Genomic DNA, 21449 nt, shown 5'->3' on the forward strand with positions numbered 1-21449 from the left:
CTTGATGCATGAATTGTGATAGTACTTTGAATTTCACTCTGGATTACATTTTTTTCCATAAGCATACTCTCTTTTTCATAAATTAATACTATTGGGGATAAATTAGCTCTCTGCTAATTAGGCTGGCAGCCAGCTTTGAATGCCATGCTAAGTGAACATCGAGCACGGAACACTAACACCGTGTCATCCTACGAAAGGAATATTCCTCCTATTTTACAGCGCTTATCCCAGTTCCACACCACTAATCAGGATGCCAATTTTATCCCCTCATGATGATGATTCACACTGCTCTTATATCCTGAATAAGAATCCCTATTTGCATATGTGCAGTCCCAGTTCTTTGTCATTTCCTCTTGAAGCTCTCTCATGTAGCAGCTTCTCAAAGCTTACATCAGTTAGACTTAAAACTTGTCCAAGTTGCAATAACTTATCACCTTCAGTTAGGAAAAGCTGCAGTAAAATGAGACTGTGGAAAGAAACAGAATTTCTGCCTCTCTGATAAGACAGTAGAGATGGAAGAAAAGAATGATATTTCAGAATTGCAATATTTTACCTCATAATACTGTATTAATATTTTTCCATCAAGTATTTATAGTTAAATTTCTCACATTAATATTTCTGGAGGAAAAAAACAAGAAACTGAGCACCCCTCAGAACAAGTGTGTAAGAAGACACATCAGCACTGGCCCAAATATTCAGTAATTTCAATTCAACCAAAATGCAACTCAGAATGAGCTAAGAAGTATAAGTTGTTATTTAATTTGTAAGGATGTCTGTACAGATCCTCTATACACAACCTGGTTTCATTGAAAACACGTTACTATACCAAATTTACAAAATAATTTTTACGTGGCTCGTACTTACAGCATCGCGGTAGTTTCCTGTTAAAATAAACACTAGAGCCACTAAAACAGTGATAACTTTTATTCCCTTTCACGAGTAGAAAAGGGCACTTTTACTACAAATTACTAATTATTTCTCTAAAATTGCAATAAGATTTCTTTATTGATTACTTCATTGTAAAAGTAATCACATTAATAATTACTTTACATTTAAGTTACTTTCTAAAACACTTTTCCGCTCAACAAATTATGTCTAAATTTCTTTCTTGTTCATTGTTCCACACAAGTCAAACACAGAGCACCTCACATTTCTCCTTCTCAATGACTCATTACCGGGCCATAATTTATGTATTCTACATAAATAATATATTCGAAATAAGAATAACCCTGTAATGTACTTAAACATAGTTAAATTAATTGAAAATTTACTGTAATATAATTACAAGAATTTAAATGTAACGTATTGCACTATTTTTGACAAAGATAATTTGATAAAGTAACCAATGACTTTGTAATTGGATTACACCTAGCACTGCTTGTAAGGAAATATATTTTAAACATTTGCATTACATAACCAACCACACTTTGAAACTGATTGATATACAATCAAATTGTGCAGTAGCTCAACTGATAGTAGTCGAAAGTGTCATAGAAGCACCACAAAATGAAGTGGTTGCTGCATTCATTTTATTTTTCATATCACAATTGTTATTTCTGACACCATCAGTTACTGTGGGTTTAGGTTTAAGGTTTAGGGTAATTTATGGTTTAGATTTATTTTTATTTAAAACTTGTCGTCGCAGTGGGATTTCAACTTGGAACTTCTGTGACACGTGTAAGAAGAATATAATTTAGCAAAAATGTTGCCACACCAGGAAAAGTTGGTGGACAAGCTTCACTGGGTAAGCTTTGATGGTGAACAGCAGGGCTTTACTGGTACACAACCAGCTAGACTAGATTGCCCAAACCAGCATAAACCAGCCTAGACCAGCAAGGGAATTGCATGCCAGTAAAGCTGATCTTTTCAACTGGGATGACCAAGATATCGACCTAATATCGTATCGTATGGTCCCTGCTTATTCCCACCCTTATGAGAGTGTGGATGGAATCATCTCAAAAAATGTCTTCTTCTACCCTGCAGCCGTTTGAGAGAGAAGTGCAGAGGGTGGGTTGCTACTGTCAAGGTTTAACTGCAATTATCCCTTCATTAAAATATATTAGGTCATTAATAATCAGTCAGCCTTGCCACATTTAAACGCAATTAAAACTTACTTCAGTCCAAGGTGTTAAGAATCCAAGGTGCATGGCAGTCATATCCATCATATCTGCTTAACTAACATGATTATATAAGAATCCATTATCAAAATTGAATCTCATTGCAGAATGTGGTTGAGACAGTCCAACCACATCCTCTGTGATAAAACAAAAAAAACAAACACTTTCCCCCCTTCTATTCTTCAAATAGAGTCTCATGCAACTGTATGTCAGGCATTTTGCACTGCGCAAAGAACAAGACTTGTAGTTTTATAGAAAATGTCTCATACTAATGAGAGAGACACAGCTGTCTATGAAAACTGCTTTGGAGAAAATGACAATATAAGCTCAACTGACTCCCTCCCTATTTCTCTCCTTTTGTGTGTGTATGTGTGTGTGTGTGTGTGTGAAGCCCTACATGAAATGCATGAGACCAATAACATGAGTGCCAATTGACCTTTGCAATCAGCAGCTGTTCACCTATTGCAAAAACTTTACAAAATGATGTTCCGATTCTTGGTCACAGTCATTGGTTTTGTGGCAATCATCGTCAGTCTGGTAATTGTGGATGGGTAGTTTTTGCCAGGTTCATGCTTGGAAAATGACTTTAATTAACCCCTCGACTGGCAAGGGCTGCCAATTTTGTTTGGTTGGTGGGGCATCCATGTGGACTCTCAATAAGTGACTGGAGATAATTGGGTTCAAATGCATTAAATATACACCAGGATGTAGTGGTTTTTGGTCTGGACAATAGATATTAAGTCAGCCCACTGCTTCTAGCTAACTTATTTTCTGCTGCTATTCTAAAATTGCTGTTTTAAACAAAGATTTTACAAAGGCACAGCCGCATTACAGCATACCTTGACACAATGTTAGTGGACAGGGGAAGTTCCCACAATGACAATGTGAATGTTGGCCTTTTTTGCCACTTTTTTATTGACAGGGACTGGAGAGAGGGTACAGGTAACTATTGAGGAGAGAGAGAAAGAACAGTACAAAGGAACACTTCAGGCAGCCTCAAACCTGTATTTCCTGTATGCACACCATAGCTCAACATGTCTGTTTTTAAGGAGTTCCCCTTTTTGGCTGCCTTTCCTACACTATCCAGTCTAACTCATTCATTTAGAAATAAATAAAATAAAATATTAGTACTGTATACAAAATTATACATACTGTAGACACAATTTACATTTGTCTACAAAAATTATTTAAGGCATTTAAAGAAGCTTTCAGATCAAAAAGATCTTGAGAAACAAATTAAGTGTTTCAACTTTTTCACTGGAAGTGTTCATATCCATTAAAGGTGGTCACAAATCTTTTGTAATCAATTACAAAAACAGTACTGTGCAAAAGTTTTAGGCACTTGTGAAAAATGTTGCATAATGAAGATGTCTTAAAAAATAATGACATAGTTTTGATTTAACACTTAATTTCATACAAAGTCCAGTAAACAAAAAAGCTAAATCAATATTTGGTGTGACCACCTTTGCCTTTAAAACAGCACCAATTCGCCTATAGGTACACCTGGACACAGTTTTTCTTGGTTGTTGGCAGATAGGATGTTCCGAGCATCTTGGACAATTCATCACAGTTCTTTTATATATTTAGGCTGTTTCAACTGCTTCTAACTCTTTGTGTAATCTCAGACAGACACAATGTTCAGTGGGGGGCTCTGTGGGGCCCATGACATCTGTTGAAGTGCTCCCTGTTCTTCTATTCTAATCTTTTTTATTTGCCAAAAGAATGTTTGGGAGTCTAACATTTATTTCCTATTGACACACTAAAGCTGAAGATACATCTTGCTTTTTACAAATGCTTTTGTGAAACATCTTATGTGCCTAAGACTTTTGCACAGTACTGTATATTGTAATAGCTATTCAGAATGCAGTACACAATTACATTAACATCTGTGGGGCTCTGGCTACTTTGTAAATTGGCATAAACAAGCAGAGAGTAAAACCAAAGTCAACAATAGTCCAGATAAGCACAGAAGACACAAAACCCAGACACAGATGCAAGTATGGTCTATTGGTCTCCATATGACCTCAGGCAGTTCATTTTCAGCCTAGCCTTCCACCAGAGCAGGAGTTCAACATCAGTGGCAGTCAGCCCGAGCACTGGAGCGAGCGCTGTGGTTTTTGAGGAGCAATTAAATTGAATGCTAACAGGAGGCTGAGAGCTATGTGCAGATAGATTGATGCTGGGCTCGCCATAATTATTATCAGTGGCACAAGCCGAGATTTCTATAGGGATCATACACATGCTTCTTGATGAAAAGATTATGCAAACTTATATTGCAGCTTTATGATGATGTGGCTGAGTGGCCAACAATAATAATAAAAAAACTGTTAAGCCATTGATAAGTTCATAATTTCACAGTGAATTCTCCCATGTTAACAAGAGGCCAAAAAGCCCATATAGAAGGGGCATGGGTGACTCCATATGTTTTTTTAATCCCTAATCCACTTCAAACGATTATAAATATTATAATATATATATATATATATATATATATATATATATATATATATATATATATATATATATATTTCATAGTTTTTTATCCCAAAAATGTGCTTCTTGTCTCATCAACACTTCTATGATGTCAAATTAAGTAGGGTAAATACCAGATGTTATTTAAAATCAACATGAATTTGAAGCTGATGTAACTTTTTCACTAAAATACTTTATCTTATCCTATGTGGAACTTGGAAAATTCCTCTGTTTGTTTTGAGCAACCCGTGTAGACCATGAAAATCTGATAATCTCAGCCTAAGAAACTGTTGAAAAATAAATAAATAAAAACAATTTAGCCAAAAATAAACTTTTTTTCCGCCCAGATTTTTTTCTGATTCAACACTATATATATATATATATATATATATATCTCTCAGGGTGTAAATAAGATAGGACTGAAAAACATATTTTGTTTTGTTCTCAATCATGTCACCTGTACTAAATGGAGGCTGTGGTGTGACAGTTCAAAAAGGATGAAGACATAAATTATTAATCTATTAAATTGAAAATAAAATGTGGATAAATAAGCCAATTTATAAATGGACAAATAAATAGACACATTGAAATCTGTTTATTTTATTTACGTTTTAAAATGTAATTATATTTAACAATTAAATTGTGCATTAATACATTGTGTATTTAATTTATGTTTAAAATGTAACATAAATAAGTCATTTTTAAATGCACCTATTCATTTGCATTTTAAAAATGCTTGCACTCCACCGGCGTGAGGTACCGAGCAGCTTTAGAAAGACGCTGGACCTCCGGGCTGCAGCGGCTGTTAGATTCTATTGAAGCAAACACTTCTCAGTGTGGCCAGACCTTCCCTCATCTGCTCCTGTCAAGTGGTGACACCACTTCACTTTCAGTGATATAAAATTCCACTAAAGACACTTTATGTCCACCGTTTTAACATTTTAAGTGCATTTTTAATTTGAAAGAATTGCCTTAGTATGATTGGGAAAAGGTGGACCAGCTGATACACACTTTGTTGAAAATGTTAAAGCATAAACTACTGTTGTGTTTTACTTGTTGTCAAGCATTAAAAAATGGTCTGTTTGGAATGCTAATTTTAAAAAACTGTATAATATCTACCTGCTGTGTACATGACTTTTAATAATTTTGCAAATAAAGTCTGTGCTTTAATTTTGTGTTGTGGACCTCTTCATAAAGATGTTGTTCACTAATATGGCAGAGAGAGCATATAAAACAGATGAATAACTGGAAGGTCAGGTAGCACAGAGAAGCATTTGTTTCAGGTAGGATCTAGCAGCAGCTGCAGCCCAGAGGTCCTGTGTCTTTCTCCAGCTGCTCGATACCTCACACCGGTGGAGCGCGAGCATGGTGGCCGCGTGCTTTCAGTCAGTGGCACGGATCGGTTCTGTTAATGCCATTGCAATTTCCGGCTCCCTTCCAGGACACAACCCATGTGCATGTTTGGGGAGGGCCACACTCTACATTTAACTGCTGCAGCGACAAGTGACCATTAACTTATGATATGCCTTGCATCCATTTCTTTTGCGCGGGCTTCATAGACCAAGTAAACCTCTATCAATTGCTGTCCAATGACAGAACATCTTACATCTCCTTCGAGTGGGATGTGGGAGAGGGGGTGTGTTTTAAAACTGAGTTGAAATTTCATTGGTTGCTTCCACCTATCAACTGTCCAATGGCATTTTTAAACTCAATTGTCAAATGGATAAAGAAAACCCAAAGTAAAACGAAAAAGAAAAGCCATTAGCAAATAGATGAAGAAAAGCAACTGGCAAATTAATGAAGAAAAGTAATTTCCAAATGTTTTTTAAAACGCAATTTAAAAATGACTTATTAATGTGCTTTTATATCATTACATTTAATTGCATTTTAAGCATTAATTAAATTCATAATTTATTGATGCACAATTTTATTGTTAAATATAATTACATTTTTAAATGTGAATTAAATACACACATTCAAATGTGTCTATTTATTTTTCCATTTATAAATTGGTTTATTTCTTCATGCTTTTATTTTCAAATTAATAGATTGATCATTTATTTCTTCATTCATTTTTTAATCAGCACTCCACGGCTTTCATAGAACAAGAGTACATTTTTGTGTTGATATGACAAAGCAATAAAAAGTAATAGCATTACAAAAATAATTTATTCTAGTGTCCAAAAAAGTCTCAAAAAATTTTTACATAATAATTATGCATAAGAAATAATTACACATGCAAATACATCAACGACTAAAGTTATGCTCTATATTCAAAGCATCCATACATGAGTAACGAGATCTCATTTCAATTATGTGTCATTTGAGCCATCACTCAGCCAATGTCATACGTAAATTGGTGCTGTCTCCTGGTGGCCATATGTAATTAGAGTTAATGATCTTCTCTGCCCATATTTGGATGACTTCCACCTGAATCCTAATATGATTGGGTTAGCATTCCATGAACCTGGACAACGTACTACATAATTTCCGATGAAGTCATCTGATCTAGGAAAGCTGCAACATGTTTTTAGCCAGATAGCACATTATGTGCTGTGCGCAGATTGTGCTTCATCCGATTACGTTGTGTGTGGGCTTGTTTTAATGGGAATCCCCTTCTCTAAGTAATAGTATGTGATATTGTATGCTTTGTTTATTTTTTGTGAAGTTATAAACAAAAATGCAGCTTATAAGCAACACATGTTTACATGTAACATGTATGTCAAAGACATATACTTAGCTATACTTAGCAATTACTCACTATATTTTTTACAATGACATATGACACATGGCTATTTGATTAGTTCGATTTTTTTACTGATTGTATTAATATGTACAGTGCAAAATTATTAATAAATACATTATCAAAATGGATAGTTTGGGTTATAATGCCTACATGCATTGTAAAGTACAGCTTCTAAGCTTTAAAACAATAACTATTTTGTATTGGTCAAGATTGTAGTTACTCATATTTGGAAAATAATTTTTTTCTCGGTGGGCCAGGGCCAATCCGAGCTTAAAGGGTTAATAAAGACTTGAAAATAGGCACATTAATAAGAGGTGGCACATAAACCAGCCCTCTGGGACACTTTGGAGAGAACTGACTAATTTCAGACGGTTCTAACAGTTGCATGGTTTAACTTGTGAGAAATGTTGGGATAACCCAACAATATGTCTCACCATTTGAACCAGCCAAAAAAGCCTTTCCAATATTTATTCTAAATTCCACATTTAGTAGACCTATTCAAATCGATATATTTGTCATTATATAAAGCATTGCATTATCCTCTCAACAAATATATCGATTTGAATAGGTCTACGGAGGTCAGAGGACAAGCCAGAGCAAGTAACAGTCCAGATGGACACATATGCTATCCAGAAATGAGCTTCTACTGTTTAGATTTTAATACTGTCCAGAAATTATATTTTCTTGATTAAATGCCAGGGAAAGTAAGGGAAAAGGCCAAGGGCCATGTCAGCAGATGGCCCTTAGGCATTAACCTCTAGACTATTTGTTTTCAGATGGGAGGGGACGGATGGGAGAAACAGAGCGAGTGAGTTTCATTTTATTACCAATATAACAGAGTAATGCAGATTAGAAGCACTCTGACAGAGTGAAATCCAGGGCAATTTCTCTGATGCACACAACCCCCCCCCCATTATCTCTCATACTCACAAACACACATTCTGAACTCCTTCCTATGTATCTTTGCATAGTGTCTTATTACATCTCTTTCCATGTAATAATTTTTCCTTCCTCAGATTTCTAATCTAACAGACTATACCTATCTTTCCTCATACTTCCTTACCCCACCTTTATTCACTGACTCTCTCTCTCTGTCTATCTCCGCCCCTGCAGTTCTAGTGCTTGCTGCAGGACCCGTTCAGCTGTCACAGACATAAGCAGACATTATCCACTGGCAGACATTTGTGCCTCGGCCTTCTGCAAGTAATGACTGCAGCATTAGGATAACCCCCCCCCCCCATTCATTCTGTCTGTAACAGTAAGGGAGAGGGGAGAAAACAGCCTTTATCACATAGGGAGAGATGACATAAGTTAGAGTGGTAGAGAATGAGTCATCAAATACAGTCACTTGTTCTGACCAGCTCATGCTTTAGGTAGCTGGGTTTCTGCTTAGCAGGAAATGATGGCTTCACTAAAGAGCTTGTATCTATCATTAGATTACTCTGTCATGAAATATGTGCAGCTGATTGGGAGAGATGTAATATACTGTATATGACTTCTTCAAAGTGATGGTGCAAAGAAATATGTAGGGATGTCAAACCAACAGTGTCTAACACGTGTAGATGAATAATTCACTCAAAAATGAAAATTCTGTAATTTTTTACTCACATTCATGTCGTTTAACCCTTTTTTCCGCTCTTGCAACGTTCAATGTGATCAGTGGCTGTCAAGTTCATAAAGGACAAACAAAATATACCTAAATGTAGTCCATGCAACTTGTGCGCAGTATTCATAAGGAGGAAGAGAGGACCAGATTGAAATTTAAGTTGTTATTCACTGATAATCTTAACTTGAGCCAAAGATCACATCTAGCCTGTGAGAAAGATTATCAGTAAATAATTACTTTTATTTTGACCAGTTCCTCACACAAAGATGTTGTTTGGCTTCAGAAGATTTGGAAGTGTACAAGTCATATGTGCTACTTTTATTATAAGTTTATGATGTTTATTTGTCCTTATGAAGCTTAAAAGCTATTAGCACTATGAATTGTCATTGAATGGCAAAAGAAGCATAAATGTATAATAAACAAATGTATCCTTTAGTGCATGTTCCACAAAACAAATAACAGCATTCAGCTTTGGTATGACATGAGGGTGAATAAATTATGACAGTACTTTAATTTTTGTTCCTTTAAGCAAATTCCAAAGGAATAAAGTGTTAAAAGGGGATCTGAAGTGTTAAAACCTACAATAAGTAAACCACCATGCAATAGCTAAGATTAAAACCATCAGTGATCTTAAATTGACAAGGTACTTCTTTAGAGAGTAGTGTTAAACCTACACTCCGAATTATAATATCATAACCCATAAAGCTGAGGAAAAGTGACAAGAATTTCCCTCGCTGCGAAAATATGATTTGATTTCAAGAGACTCTTCTTATGTTAAAAAATAAATAAAAAAATAAAATAAATAAAATAAAATCCTAGAGCAAAGTATGATGGATTTAACCAAATTTCATAAGACGGTCTATAGCACTTACTGGATCGTGTTCATTAGTTTCAGTAAGCTTGTGCAAAATGCAAAGGTCAGGAATATTCGATTCACCTAAACAGAACATAATGATCACACATGCTGAATTCATAGTAGGTTGTAACAAAAGACAAAGCTCAGGGAGAGTGACCAATTACAGAGGAACAAAATAAAAGCAGCGAATCGTGACTAACAAACAAAATCACTGACTCGGAGCACAACAGGAAACACACAAAGGCTATTTCAGACCAATCTGGCCTCAAACAAAACCAGAGAACCTAAAGAAGTAAAACGCTGACACAAGTTAATATAGTAAAGTTTTTAGAAATCATGGCAGTGTGATATTTTTGTGGATCTATCCAGTTTTAGCAATTATGTATATTAAAGTGCTGAGTATTTTGTCAGGCTATGTTCCTTCATGTGCGCTTTTTAAATGAAATCTTGTGCACTTCTTGCAAGTATAATGCATTTTTAATGAAGGCACACTTAGATACCTTGTAACAGTTTAAGGAGGTAATTTAAATTTATGTTCGATATAAACACAATTTAATGGATGTGAGTTAGGGGTGGGCGGCATGACCAAAATCATTATGGGATGAATAATTGTATATCTTGATAACAGTATAGATCACAATAAAGTCATATTATCAACAAATAACTCAAAAGCAGTAATACATATAGTGAGCCACATTTGAAGCTGTTGCAAAAACAGCAGATATTGTCAGGTCTGGGACAGGAAGAACTCAATCGCAGCAGAAACATGATTACTTAAAGAAAAATAAAACAGATACGACAAAGAAAATGTGTAATTGCCAACCAGTGCTGTGTAGTAACAGAGTACATGTATTCTGGATTATATAATCAGATTACAAAAATCAAGTACTTGTAATTAAATTAGATTACATTTTTAAAATATGTTTACTTAATTATGTTACTTTTTATGGATTACATGATTGCTTATTAATCAGGCAACGGTAGTACCTTTAAATTGTTCATAATTTATTGATCCCTCTTAGTCTAATTCTAAATTGCACCCACAGACCTTATACTAGTCTCCAACCATAAATACACTGAAGATGGAATAGTTTTAGTTCTTTGAATTGCTTTTGTACTCAGCTTCAAAAAAATGTTTTTATTGACATTGATTCACAAATATAACAGGTCTGATCTGTTATCACACATGTATGGCATTTGAAATGCCAAAAAACTTTTTACTCAGAAACAGACAAATGGCGAGTAAAAAAAAACTAAAAAGAAAATCATATCAGTTCTTCATATTTTGATCCATTAAGTTTTAATTAATGCATTTAAGCAATAGCCATAATGGTACAAGTTCATTCTACTTATAAAAAATAATTATATCAGAAGTAGTCCAAAAGCAATCAGATTACCTTAAAAATATAATCCAAGAGATTACATTACTAACAAAATTTTTGTCATGTATATGTAATCAGAACCAGATTACAATTCAGAAGTAATCTACCCAGCACTGTGGGTAACAAGACAGACTTGATAAACAAGACGATAAGATGTAACAGCTACAGTTGCAACATAGGAAAACAACACAGGCCTGTTGCATGAAGCCGGTTTCAGTGGCTACTTAGGTAAATTTTAGTTTAGTATGAGCAAACTTGGTCTTCTTGGTCTCAAGAAGGTGGGTCGTTTTTTTCTGGTGTTCACCACCAGTGCAATTTATGCTACACGGCTAACCTGCTATGGAACAGGTTTTATTCTGGGTTACAGATCGCAAAATGCAAACAGACCTTGAACCAATCAGCTGTGAGTTACGTGATATCTGACACAAAACAGTCACTCAGGCTGTATCTCTCACTCCAACTTAAAGTGCGCTTCTGTTATGTATGACCTTGTCTTGTTTCACTGTTGCCCTTTTGTTTGCCATTTTTGTCACTTTTGCACTCCTTAGTTTTCACTTTTGTCCCTTGTTTAACTCATAGTCTCTTTGTTAGCTTTCATGTTCACGTTCATTGTTTGCACCTGCCCTCATTTATTTACCATTTTGCTTCTGTTTATCACCTTGTTATCTTGTTTGAGTTCTGTTTGTTCATTGGCCCCTTTTCCTATGTTCATGTATTTATACCCTGGTTTTTGGTTCAGTCCTTGTCTATTGTTGAATGTTTGTGAATGTAGTTAGCCTGGTCTGTGTTCCCTGCCCGAGTTCTCTGTTCTTGTTTATTTCCCCATTGAGGGTTTTTCTTTGTATTTTGTTAGTAATAAAGTAAGCTGCATTTGGATCCCCAACCTTTGTCTGCCTTCATTGCCTTACATTCGTGATAGAACGACAGACCATAAACATGGATCCAGCGGTGTTACGAGCAAGCTGCAAACTGCTTAGCCTCATGCAGGGAAACCGTCCGGTGGAGGACTACACCCGTGATTTCCTCGCAATTGCGGGTGCCACTGACTTCCCTGACTCCGACCTGGTGGTGTTTTTTCGGGCCAACCTGAGTTTTGCGCTCCGGGAACGGTTGCCATCGACGACGCGCGGCTGGACGCTCCACGACTTCATTGAGGAGACTCTGCAAGTCTGCGTTTCGCCCGTGGTTCGTCCCTTCATGCCTGCCTTGGTCAATGAGCCAGCACGGCCCTCTTCGTCTGCCCAGAGGAGGAGAAGACAGGCTTCCGCCTCCCGGCCCACGCATATCACTGTGAGCGAACCAGTGCCCACGCATATCACTGTGAGCGAGCCAGAGCCCACGCATGTCACGGTGAGCGAGTCTGTAGCCTCCGATGTCAGTGAACCAGTGCCTGTCGTCCCAGATGTCAGTGAACCAGTGCCTGTCGTCCCAGATGTCAGTGAGCCAGCGCGGCCCTCTTCGTCTGCCCGGAGGAGGGAGAGAAGACGGGCTTCCGCCTTCCGGCCCTCGCCTTCCCCGGTCTGCGAGCCAGAGCCCTCGTCAGCCACGGTCAGCGAACCCAAGCCAGCGCATACCACGGTCACCCAGCCAGACCCTGTCGCCTCAGAACTCCCTGAGCCAGTGCCTGACGCCTCGACCGTCCCTGAGCCAGCGCCTGTAGCCTCAACCGTCCCTGAGCCAGCGCCAGTAGCCAGGACCGCCCAAGAGCCAGCGCCAATGGTCGTGCCCGTCCTAGAGCTTTCCAGAGCTCCGCCACCCGAGCTTTCCAGAGCTCCGCCTCCCGAGCTTTCTAGAGCTCCGCCTTCCGAGCCTCCCCAGCTTTCCAGAGCTCCGCCTTCCGAGCTTTCCAGAGCTCCGCCTTCAGAGCCTCCCAAGCTTTCCAGAGCTCCACCTTCCGAGCTTTCCAGAGCTCCACCTTCCGAGCCTCCCCAGCTTTCCAGAGCTCCGCCTTCCGAGCTTTCCAGAGCTCCGCCTCCCGAGCTTTCCAGAGCTCCGCCTCCCGAACCTCCTACGGCTCCGCCTCCCGAGCCTCCTACCGCGCCCCCTTCCTTGGCTCCGTCTCCTGAGCCTTCCTCAGCTCCGTCTCCTGAGCCTTCCTCAGCTCCGTCCTCAGAGACTTCCAGGCCTCCGCCTCTAGAGCCTCCTATGGCGCCACCTCCATCGGCCCCGCCGCCAGAGCTTTCCAGGTCACCGCCTCTAGGGCCTCCTCCCAGGGCCCCTGACCCTGTTCCTGACCTGTGGCCTCCTCCCAGGCCTCCTGACCCGGCCCCTGTCCTGTGGCCTCCTCCCAGGGCCCCTGACCCTGTTCCTGACCTGTGGCCTCCTCCCAGGCCTCCTGACCCGGCCCCTGTCCTGTGGCCTCCTCCCAGGGCCCCTGACCCTGTTCCTGACCTGTGGCCTCCTCCCAGGCCTCCTGACCCGGCCCCTGTCCTGGGGCCTCCTCCCAGGGCCCCTGACCCTGTTCCTGACCTGTGGCCTCCTCCCAGGCCTCCTGACCTGGCCCCTGTCCTGTGGCCTCCTCCCGGGCCCCCTGACCCAGTCCCTGTCCTGTGGCCTCCTCCCGGGCCCCCTGACCCAGTCCCTGTCCTGTGGCCTCGTCCCGGGCCCCCTGACCCAGTCCCTGTCCTGTGGCCAGCTCCCAGGCCTCCTAAACCTATCCTTGCCTGGTGGCCAGCTCCCAGACCACCTGAACCTGTCCTTGCCCTTTGTGCCCCCCAGGACTTCCTGCCTGCCCTCTGTGCCCCCCTGGACTCCCTGCCTGCCCTCTGTGCCCCCCTGGACTCCCTGCCTGCCCTGTGTGCCCCCTTGGACTTCCTGCATGCCCTGTGTGCCCCCTTGGACTTCCTGCCTGCCCTCTGTGCCCCCTTGGACTTCCTGCCTGCCCTTTGTACCCCCTTGGACTTCCTGCCTGCCCATTGATGGAAGATCTAGAGCCTCCATGGAAGATGGCGGCACGCGCCTGTGGCAAGGCAGATGCTACCCGCACCATCCTCAAGCTGACAGATAACGAACCTGGTTTTTGTTACAAAATCAACGCCAAACAAGGGGAAATGATCACTATTTTGATTCAGAAAGCTGTAGTCATAAGCTATATTTTTGCCCTTCTGATTTTATCTCTGCGTTGCTGTTGGGCAACAAACCTACAGCAACAAATAAGATGAAGTAAACAGCAAGTTATTACCTTTGATCAATACAGCCAGTTTGTTACACACTCCATGTTATTGAAAGATGGTAAAGGGACTTCTCCGACAAAACGGCTTCGATCCACGGAGAGAGAAAAAACATCTCGGCAGTTGAGGAGATCAGTCGGCTATCTTGCTATCACTCTTCTACTCGCAGGTGATATCCATCAAAATCCTGGGCCTAACTTTAGCTGTAGTGGTGGCTCACAACTCGCCGCTGCATCTATTGGACAAGGTAGGCCCTCTGTCGATTTTAAACTGCATCATCCCGTGACTGAGATGTCCCAACGAAGTCATCCATCGTGCTCTATTCAGCCGGTTCCGGTAAATGCGCTTCTAGCGCTTCCAACTATCCCAAAAGTGTGCGATAAATTGCCCATTCATAAACAACATAAACCTCTGCTGTTTCAAACAACAAATCATGCAAAAGTTTTAAGGGATCCGCACGCAAAACCTAAAGGGTTATTCGGGGGACATTTAAACATTAGAAGCGTTGCTTCAAAGACTGATCAACTCGAAAAATTACTTGTGGACTCAAATCTGGATTTCCTTTGTCGGAATCATGGCTGACAGTCACATCACCGGGCACAGCATACCTAGTATCAGGGTATAATATCTTTAGAAAAGATCGAAAGACTGGCAGAGGAGGTGGACTACTGATGTATGTCAAAGACCATATAAATTGTAATGAAATTGAACTAAACTGTATGGATATTGAATGTATGGCAGTAAGAATGATTTTATCTACCAATATGTCATTTACTGTTATTTGTATATATAGACCACCGTCATCAAATAGTATGTTTTATGAACATTTGAGAAATATTTTGAAAGAATTTGATAGAACCAAAGAGTTGATTTTGTTTGGAGACCTAAATATCAATTGGACTGAGAAGTCAAAAAGGAAAAAACTTAAAAATATAACAAGTCAATATGACCTAAAACAATTAATACAAGGTCCCATCAGAATCACTCCATCATCTCAGACACAGCTTGATCTTATATTTAGTAATAAACCAGAAAGAATAACTAAAACATTCAATTTTTTAACAGGGTTATCGGATCATAATTTGACAATGGTATCAAGGAAATTAACGAAACAAAGGTTCTTATACCAGCAAGAAAGTAACAAGGTTTTAAACATTATACCAAAGAGGTTTATCAATGAGTTCGAAAACCAGTTGAAACAACTAAACTGGAGTGAGATCTTATCTACAGAAGACTTAGAGGTTGCTTCTAGGAGCTTCATGACTAATGCTAATAGCGTTAAAAATGACTTTAGTAAAAGTGTTACACATGCTAGAAAAAAGCAAAATCTGCCCTGGTTTAATGAACAAATATGGAATTTAATGAAGCAGAGGGATTATGCATTGAAAACTGTAATTAAGTCAGGGTTAGTTCATCATAGGAGAACTTTTAAACAGTTACGTAATAAGGTTGTAAATGAATTGAGAAAGGCAAAAGCAAAGTTTTTTATTGATATTATAAATGATTCAAAAGGTAACAGTAGGCAAACTTGGGAAAATATCAATAGAGTTTTAAAGAATACCAGAAAAAGAAATAAAGAATTTGAATTAAAAGTACATGGAACATTAACTAAAGATAAAGATCAAATTTCTTCTATGTTTAATAGCTACTTTATAGATTCAGTTCAGGATTTGGCACAAGGATTTGGTATAAGAGAGAGGGTCATTACACCAGCAAATGATGATCTTCCACTGTTTAGCATCTCTAAAGTGCCAGAATCTTCAATAATTAAAATCTTAGGCAAGCTTAAGAACTCAAAGGCTAAAGATGCTTTTGCATGTGACTGTGTATTTTTGAAGAAGTATAAAAGTATCCTTTGTACTCCAATTGTTCATCTGGTAAATCTATCTATTAAACAAAGTTTTTTTCCCAATGCCTGGAAATCAGCTGTAATAACCCCCATTTTTAAGGCTGGAGATGCAACTAATATAATTAACTATAGACCTATTAGTATCCTTCCTGTGGTCTCCAAAGTAATGGAAAGGATTGTCTGTGACCAGTTGCTAGCCTATTTAAATCAAGGCCATTTCCCACTGCACCCTATGCAGTTTGGATTCAGGAAACATCATGCCACAGAAACAGCTACTTGTTATTTTGTTGAGCAAATAAAATCCAGCCTTGACAATGGAGGGGTTCTTGGGGCTGTTTTCCTTGATTTTAAAAAGGCGTTTGATAGTGTAAATCATAATGTACTGTTATCCAAACTGTCAAAGTTTAATTTCTCTCACAATGCTCTGACATGGATGGAGTCTTATTTAGATTCAAGAAAGCAGTGCACTAGGATTAATGATAGATGTTCCTCCTTTGTTAACTGCACTATTGGAGTCCCTCAGGGATCTATTTTAGGACCAATTTTATTTAGTTTATATATTAATGATTTGCCATTGACTTGCCCGGAAGTTCACATCCAAATGTACGCAGATGATACAGTTATCTATACCCATGCAAAATCTAGGGAACAAGCGGCAGTAAAACTTACTGCAGCTCTAACTAAAGTATCAGACTGGTTAACTCTCAACTGTCTTAGTCTTATACGTAAGCAAAACAGTGGGTATGTATTTCTCTATCAAGAAGAATGTTATACGACATCAGCCTGATATCTGTATTATGGGAGAGACAATACATATTGTTGATCATTTTAAGTATTTAGGATTAATTATTGACTCTAACTTAAGTTTTAAAAAACACATAACAAAAAATATCCAATTGTGTCAGAGCTAATTTGGCTAATTTTAGACATATAAGACATCAGTTACCAGTAGCTGCAGCTAAATTGTTTTTACATACGATGATCTATTCACATTTGTCTTATTGTTCTACAAGCTGGTCACAGGCAGGTGGGATTACGATACAACCCTTATGTACCCTTTACAAACAAGCGGTGAAAGTGTTGGATAAAAAAAACGTGAAACTCCCACCATTGTAGCATTATAAAAAAATACAACTTATTAACCTTTGACAGTTTTTTAAGCTTTGCTGACATGTGCCTGATGTATAAATTGATACATGATCTTGCACCACCCCCACTCAAGCAATGTGTGTCATTTTGCAGAGATAATGTAAGGGTCACCAGGGCTTCTGTGAGAGGTGACTGTTACACTCAATTTAGGAAAACTACATTTGGACAATCAGCTTTTTCATTTACAGTGGTTGAAAAGTGGAACTTAATCCCGCATTATATTAGAGATTGTGCAAGCCTTAGCAGTTTTAAAATGTCCGTAAAGACTTGGCTGAAGACGAATCAGATATTTGATTGACTTTTTTTATATATTGTATATTTGTATTCTGGTTTTTATGTAAGTACTGTGTGTTTATGTTGTCTTTTTACTTTTCCTTGCCCAGGGACCACAGATGTAAATTAGCCGTATAGCTAACTCTGGTACAGGGCTTGAAATGTGCATGGTCCCTGACAAATAAACTAATAAATAAATAAATAAATAAATAAATAAATAAAATTGTGCCCCCTGGACTGTCTATCTTTTTTTTGTTTTATGTTACTGTTGATCGTCTGGGATCCGATCCTTTGAGGGGGGGATATGTTATGTATGACCTCGTCTTGTTTCACTGTTGCCCTTTTGTTTGCCATTTTTGTCACTTTTGCACTCCTTAGTTTTCACTTTTGTCCCTTGTGTAACTCCATAGTCTCTTTGTTAGCTTTCGTGTTCATGTTCATTGTTTGCAGCTGCCCTCGTTTATTTGCCATTTTGCTTCTGTTTATCACCTTGTTATCTTGTTTGAGTTCTGTTTGTTCATTGGCCCCTTTTCCTATGTTCATGTATTTATACCCTGGTTTTTGGTTCAGTCCTTGTCTATTGTTGAATGTTTGTGAATGTAGTTAGCCTGGTCTGTGTTCCCTGCCCGAGTTCTCTGTTCTTGTTTATTTCCCCATTGAGGGTTTTTCTTTGTATTTTGTTAGTAATAAAGTAAGCTGCATTTGGATCCCCAACCTTCGTCTGCCTTCATTGCCTTACATTCGTGATAGCTTCACAGGGAAATATGAATATTTAATGGATTATATTTATATATTAAGCTTAAATATATTTACTACGACTTCGGATAAGCGGTTGAAGATGGATGGATGGATGGATAAATATATTAAGATATTAAATGATGGTTTATTTGATAGATCAGGAAACATATTATCTTTTGAGCAGCACATTAAAAATTTATTATTTTGTTTCTTTGCATTGCTTTACATACCGTACATGAATGTAGAGCGTGATGCTAAAAACGTTGGAAAACAAATACTGTTTGCAGAAGTGAACGTAAGGTGATTCTCACACTTTAAAGGCACAATTATTGTGTGATGAGTCTTCGACCAGATCAAATATACCACTTAAAATTATATATCATAAGTTACATGGCCTGCACAATATAAAAGCTTTTACATTTTAAATATATATATATTTATACTTTTTAAAATGAATAAGCCTGTAAGTTTTTATTGCAAAAAGTAATAAGTAATTTTTTCCCAGCAGTAACCTCAAACCTCTGCAGCAGCAGCGGTTCTACTGCTTGCTGTGCAAATGTTTAAATTCTTCATACTTTGATCAAAATTCAACCAAATTGGCCCGGTTGCTAGGGTGGATAGAGTCACATGGGGCAATCTCCTCATGGTCGCTATAATGTGGTTCTCTCTTGGTGGGGCGCATGGTGAGTTGTGTGTGTATAATGCAGAGAATAGCGTGAAGCCTCCACACGTGCTATGTCTCCATGGTAACGCACTCAGCAAGCCACGTGATAAGATGCACGGATTGACGGTCTCAGATGCGGAGGTAATTAAGATTTGTCCTCCGTCACCCGGATTGAGGCAAGCCAATACGGCACCATGAGAACTTACCGTGTGTTCACACTTGGCAGCTTTGGTTAGATTAAAACGTACTCTGGTGCGATTGCTCTGTTAGTGCGGTTCATTTGAACAAGTGGGTAACGCTGCCACCCGAACCTTGGTGCGCACCAAACAAGTGGCCAGAGACCCCCTGAATAGTGGCTCTCAGTCCGCTTCAAAACGAACTCTGGTGTGGTTCGACCTGATATATAAATGCAGCATGGACCAAAGATGTCTAAACGGACCAATAACAGGAAGTAATTTGCCTTTAATACTGAACTCAAGCATACTTCTTCTTATCATAGGAGCTATGTTGCCCATTATTGTTCGGTAAAGGCGTAGGAACCCCCGTCTTCTTGCAACATATCTTTGTTTGTGTGTGCAACAGAGGAATTCCTGAAAACTACATAATGTATACTGTACAGATCTGCCTCTGCAAGCACTTTGTATGAGATTGTTAGCTCTACCACATGTCCATTATTGTGAAAGTTATTAATGAGATGGCAGGTGCATTTTAGGGAAAAAATTATCTTAGTGACATTTGACATATCTAAAATGCCAGATATTTAATTAAAATCTCTTTAGACACTTTAAATGAACCGTAAATCTGCAATTCATTATGCATATTAGTTACAGTAAAACTGTAATTAGTTATTCCATGAAATCATGAACCAGGGTTTTAGAGAATAGGCTAATACATCCTTCATCAGAATCCCCCCCCCCACCCCCCCACCTTTCTCAAAGATGAAATGATCGTTAACACCAACATCTGACCCTCTCATACACCTGTTTTTGAGTTAAACTGAGACAAAGTCCTCTCAAGCAATTAATTCATGTTATACAATGATAATATGGAATTCATTACATTGCATTAACCTCTGCACCTGCGCTAATTGAAACTGTGAGTCTTAATGAGACACAGTGAAAAAATTGGCAGTGTGCTTTGCTCAACCAAGGTTGTCTGTAATTACAATTAATGATGTCCCTGCACTTTTTCCATTTATTTCCAAAGAGAAAGAATGATTTGCTTTTTACCAATCAACCACAACAGAAAGCTTAAGCACAGTATGTTCTAGCCAGAACATAAGTTAATGAGGTCGAACTTAAACGCAATCCTACATAAGCAACTAACATGTCCATTACTTTCAGGGGCATCATGCACCTATTTGATTTGAGGGCACACCAGACGTAGTTCTGGCTCACTTGGTGCCCTGGAATAATAGCAGCATTTTCACAAACGGTCTCTTCAACCACACTGTATAAAGTTGGGCTTTGAACCCAGGTCCCCTTACTTGCTAAACAAAAATTGCCTTACACTTATAAGAAGAACTGCTTTACAATCAAATAATTTCTTTAATACAATCAAAGAAGTTCTTATAAGACAATATTCACTTAGCATGCAAATCTCGACCTTACACAGTGGGATACGAATGTCCATTTTGTCCAAGAGTCCATTTGTGAAAATTTTTTATTATTTGTTTGGAGACTTGGAAATAGTGCAGAATCTTATATTTCATATCAGTTTTAAGTTATGATTTTTCTTAGTTTAAAATTAGTTTATTTCCAGGTTAAAATTAGGTCTTAAATCCCAGATCTTCAATGAGGACTTTTAACTGTAACTGTAACCTAGCAAAACTGACAAAACTGAACTTGACAGTCAGAGATCACCATTATGGAAGTTCCAAAATCCACTTAGCTTTGTTTAAATTGACATGATTATGATTACTTACACTGCACTATGAGCTCTACAATGGCCTCTCGAGGTTTGACGTTGAAGCCGTTGTACTGACTGGTTTGGCAGCGGTAAGTGCCGGTCATCTCACGAGAGACATTGACAATACGCAGAACTCCATCGTAGCTTTCAGTCTGCATGTTGCCATCCAGCATTGGCGCTTCTTTATCGGCACGGGACCAAAGGATGATGGGTTTGGGTTTGCCGGAAACCAGGCACTGGAGCTCTACTGTGTCCCCCTCTTGAGTAACCAAGGGGGACTTCCCTCGTGGGACAGTCAGGTTGGGGGGAACTAGAAGAAAGTGAAAATGTCTTAATGAACATATTACACTGATGTATGAAAATATCACATTGCATCAGTCATTTAAAAGTGCCTACTAAATGTCCCATAAAATGTCCCTACTACCTGACAAATATAATTGAATAAGGTGTTCAGTGAAGTCACAACTGTCTCTGTGACAGACCTAGGCAATTTGGACTATTTGAATCAGATTCTGTCTC

At 38.7% G+C, this 21449-nt stretch overlaps 1 protein-coding gene across 2 annotated transcripts in view; it reads right to left on the minus strand.

The window, feature by feature from the left end:
• The window catches only part of mdga2a (MAM domain containing glycosylphosphatidylinositol anchor 2a), a 289188-nt gene that overhangs the window by 90743 nt on the left and 176996 nt on the right, over window positions 1–21449 (minus strand). For both annotated transcript variants that reach the window (XM_052145122.1, XM_052145121.1), the window contains exon 8: window positions 20947–21240. In XM_052145122.1, the coding sequence (XP_052001082.1) occupies window positions 20947–21240 (294 nt within the window). The remainder of the gene's footprint in view (window positions 1–20946; window positions 21241–21449) is intronic.

This window comes from Xyrauchen texanus, chromosome 16 (assembly GCF_025860055.1).
Source record: "Xyrauchen texanus isolate HMW12.3.18 chromosome 16, RBS_HiC_50CHRs, whole genome shotgun sequence".
NCBI classification, from domain to species: domain Eukaryota; kingdom Metazoa; phylum Chordata; class Actinopteri; order Cypriniformes; family Catostomidae; genus Xyrauchen; species Xyrauchen texanus.